At 29.1% G+C, this 4,058-nt stretch overlaps 1 protein-coding gene across 3 annotated transcripts in view; it reads right to left on the reverse strand.

Moving 5' to 3' along the window:
- LOC100166624 (gustatory receptor for sugar taste 64f-like) overlaps window positions 1-4,058 on the reverse strand; it is a 20,320-nt gene that overhangs the window by 9,000 nt on the left and 7,262 nt on the right. Inside the window, exons 6-9 of one of the 3 annotated variants that reach the window (XM_016807430.2) lie at window positions 3,126-3,280; window positions 2,893-3,055; window positions 2,719-2,808; window positions 1,817-2,639 (exon numbers count right to left, since the gene is read on the reverse strand). In XM_016807430.2, coding sequence (XP_016662919.1) covers window positions 2,526-2,639; window positions 2,719-2,808; window positions 2,893-3,055; window positions 3,126-3,280 — 522 coding nt within the window. In that variant the 3' untranslated portion in view covers window positions 1,817-2,525. Of the gene's footprint in view, window positions 1-1,816; window positions 2,640-2,718; window positions 2,809-2,892; window positions 3,056-3,125; window positions 3,281-4,058 lie in introns of those variants that run through there. The other 2 variants (XM_008188485.3, XM_029488729.1) reach the window with 2 other exon arrangements.

Raw genomic sequence — 4,058 nt, forward strand, 5'->3', positions numbered from 1 at the left:
GATAAATAGATCACGTCATGATCTCCTACTACCCACTTGTGATAAGCATTGATCAAAGACCTTGAGGTCGTTTCATTGAACAAATATAGAAAAAAAAAAAAAGATTTGTTTAATTTTTTCAATTCAATCAAGATTTTTTATTGAATATTGTTTTTTTTATTAAATTAAATTTTTTTCATAATTTGTATTTCAATAAAAAAAGACAAATAGAATAAAAAAACTATTGTAAAAACACTAAATTAAATTTTGAAAAAGCTGTATTTACGAATACAGCTTATTTGCGAATAGGTGCGAATTACGTGCTAAATGTCATCAGAAGAAAATTTTCAAAAATGTTAATTTGGACCTCCGGGGTCCAACGTACGTTGGTTTTTGTATGATTGAGATTTATTATATTAAAAAAATTTATATTTAATATACGACGTATTGCTGCCCCCCACCCCTCCACCATGAATTTTGATTTTTCAGGGGGAAGGAGGGTCGTGCAAATTTTAAAATGAGGCTTGGGAATACGTGCGAATTGCGTGCTAAATATAGCTTAATATAGTTTTTTGATTTTCGCAAAATTTCCATTTTGGACTATGCTGGTGAGACGCGCGAAATAGTCGAACGGGTTTTGCTCGCGAACTAGACACATGCGAATTTCGGGGTCTGTCGTGCAAATTCATGCTAATTACATGCTAAATATTGGCGTAGAAACCATTTTGAATTTCTAAGTATTTCCCAAAGTAGAGGGGCTGAAGACACCTGCAAATTAGAAAAATGAGTATTGCAAACCAACAGATTACGATAGAGTTGCGGGGCCAAGCATGCAAATACATGCCTACTTACATGCTAAATATTGGCGTAGAAAAAAATTTGAAAATAAGTTATTTTAATGTGTGGTGGGGGGGGGGGTCGGAGACACGTGTCTACAGCCCCCCACCTATTTTTCGATACCACGCCTAATTGAAACGCGTGCAAATTACAAAATTTAGCATGCAAATACATGCTAATTGCTTGCTAATTATTTGCCAAAAAAAAATTAGAAAATTCCAATGTGGCGGGGGGGGGGGGGGGCTGGAGACACGTACGTTCTTAAAAGTATTGTTTTTATTTTCAAAACGTCTCATCGCGTTTTATTCTTTTAATAAAATAAGGAAAATAGTCTACTAGAATACTAGATACCTATAATCGAGTACGTAATAACTATAATATGGCCTAACTAATATTTTGATGTTATAATATGTACATTTTGGTGTTTTTCATCTTCTGTGTTTGCGTAATTACGGAAAGTCGATAATTCTACTGTGTGAAATATTCACGAAACTACTAATAAATTTGTAATTACCATTTTCGTACCGTTTTATGTTTGTTTATATTTTAAGACTAGGGATTACAATGTAATATATATTATTTATTATAATTGTAATCTATTTTGTAAGTAGTACCTTTAATAGTATATTCGTAAAATGCCTCGTTCTAAAAAAAAAAATACTTTAAACTTAAACTGTCAAAAAGTTATTATTGTAACTATTATACATTTTTAAGATTTATTATTATTATTAATATTATTATTATTATTATTATTATTATTATTATTATTATTATTATAGTTATTATTATTAATATTAACATTAATATTATAAATATAATTATGAGGTATGTTCATATTCAGTAAAAAGGTATCTGTTATGCATTTATAAATAATGTTGAATTAATTGCTAACAACAGTCAACAAATTCCTCGAATATCAAGCAGTACCTACAACCTATGCATACATCCATCAGTGGATTGTAAAGAATGGCATTGATTTTTCATTATAATAAAAACTGTAAGTAAATGATGACCAGTAACAGCCGAAATTACTTAAATATCAGTAACCAGGGAAGGACTAGGAATAAGGATTTGCCACGGGAAAACAAAAAATTCAGGCCAATTTTGGGCTAATAGCTAATAATAAAATATTTATAAATTATCGGACCACATTTATTCAACATCTATAAGTGTTCATTATTTTTTAAGTTAATTTTTGTAAAATATAATTAGGTATAGATACATATTGCTTAAATGTGCCTAATGAAAACTTTAAAACTTTAACATAATAAAGATATATTCAAGACAATTTAAACGATTATAAATATTAAATAGTGTAATTTTATTTTAAAATATGTTAGTACTGAAAAAAAATGAACAATTAATAAAGTATTTATAACGTATTAATTTGTTTGAAGAGTGTTCCATTATTAAAATGTCTAAATTCGTAATTCTACCAAGATTTATTAGTATTTTCAGATTTCGAATATAGCCAACTAACAAACATGACATTTTTTTTACCTGACAGTTATTATATTTTAATTATTAGGTATTGATATTACCAATTACACATGAATTGTTTTCTTATGAAAGTAAAAACTATAACCGATGTTTACAAACACTTTATACATTTAATAATAGACAAATCATTGGTTATTTTCTAACTTTCCATAATATTCCTTTATCGCTAAAGATGTGAACTTCGTTTAATTGTCCAGCCAATCGATGAATCATAATAACTTTGGACAATAATTAGCAAAAGTATTATTTTGATCAGGTATTTCGCTAGCCACATTGTTAAATTGTATTAATACTATCTCGTATGTGACTATAGTTCCAGCAACCTAAATATACATAATAAAATTAGTACTTATAAAGGAAATACGAAACATTCCAAAGGATAAGAATAATTTTGCGACCAACCGTTAGCATAAACGTCCTTGTGACGGAGAAAAAATTACATCCAGTAAATGATAATTCATCAGCCGTCACTTGCATTAAAAATCTTTCTACCTATAATAAAATAAAAAAAACTTAGTTGCTATTTAATTTGAATAATAAATAAGCATGCCATTTTTAAATTAAACTTAATATCACCTCGACTCCATAGCACTCTGCTGGCACAGAGAATAAGACAGTTTTTGGTTTTTTGCTTTGATCATTAATGGATGCGACATACAAAGACACCACGCATGTTCTTCCAACTAGGTATGTAAATAAAAATGCGAAACATAGAGCCTCCCAAGAGCTGTGCATAGGTCTAAAAATATTGTTATTACTTATTACTTATTAGCCTTAATGAAACGTATAAAAATATTTTTTTCCAATACTTCAAGCTGTTGAGAAGCTGTAAGCAAATGAAGTACAAATTATGACCAAATGATAATAATATCAATGGAGATAGAAATTCATCAAAATCGTGAGTTAACGACGCTAAAACATTATATGTTTCCCTAGATTTCCGCCAATACATACTTGGGAGCACCTAAAATTTAAATCAAAATAAATTATAAGTATATACTTGATTTACATACATATACATTTACTTACGATTTATATACCAATAGCTTACTCACCAGTTAAATTAATATATTATTCGTATTATAGGTATAGTAATAGATTAAGTGTAAATTATTAAATATAGGATTGTTGTAAATAAGTGTTTTTTATTTTTAGTTTGAATAATTCAAGTTTAGATTCTGAGTGGAAGGAAAGAATGTATTGATTTTACAATGATGTGTGTTTTTTTCTGTCTATCAGAGTGTCAACAACATTTTGGAAAATAAAAATGCTCAGATTTTCGAGATCAGCATATTTTCTAATATACAAGTGAATCTAGTTGGTAATTTTTGTGTGTCAAAATAGAAAATGAGAAAAGAAATAGAAAATTAGTTAATAGAATTCGACAAGAAAACTAGTAAAACCACTTTTAGAAAAAAATCAATTTTATTTTTTTGGTGTAACTCAAAAACTTATAACCGTAAACCTTTAAAATGATCACTTAATATTTATATTAGCATTTTCAATTTGCTACCAACCTCCACGTTGCGTGAAATGTGGGTTAAGCCACCTCACCGAAGATTGCTCTAAAACACGGGAAGAACCCGTTAAATGCGCCAACTGTAACGGTAACCACACGGCCAACTACAAAGGTTGTCAAATTTATAAAAATTTACTAAGCGCACCATTTACAAAGTCGCTCACAAAGCTGACAAAGTTGAAAACCGAAAAACACCCCTGCCCACCATCTGCTGTACCTGCTG

The sequence above is a fragment of the Acyrthosiphon pisum genome, chromosome A1, assembly GCF_005508785.2.
Source record: "Acyrthosiphon pisum isolate AL4f chromosome A1, pea_aphid_22Mar2018_4r6ur, whole genome shotgun sequence".
Classification (NCBI taxonomy): Eukaryota; Metazoa; Arthropoda; class Insecta; order Hemiptera; family Aphididae; genus Acyrthosiphon; species Acyrthosiphon pisum.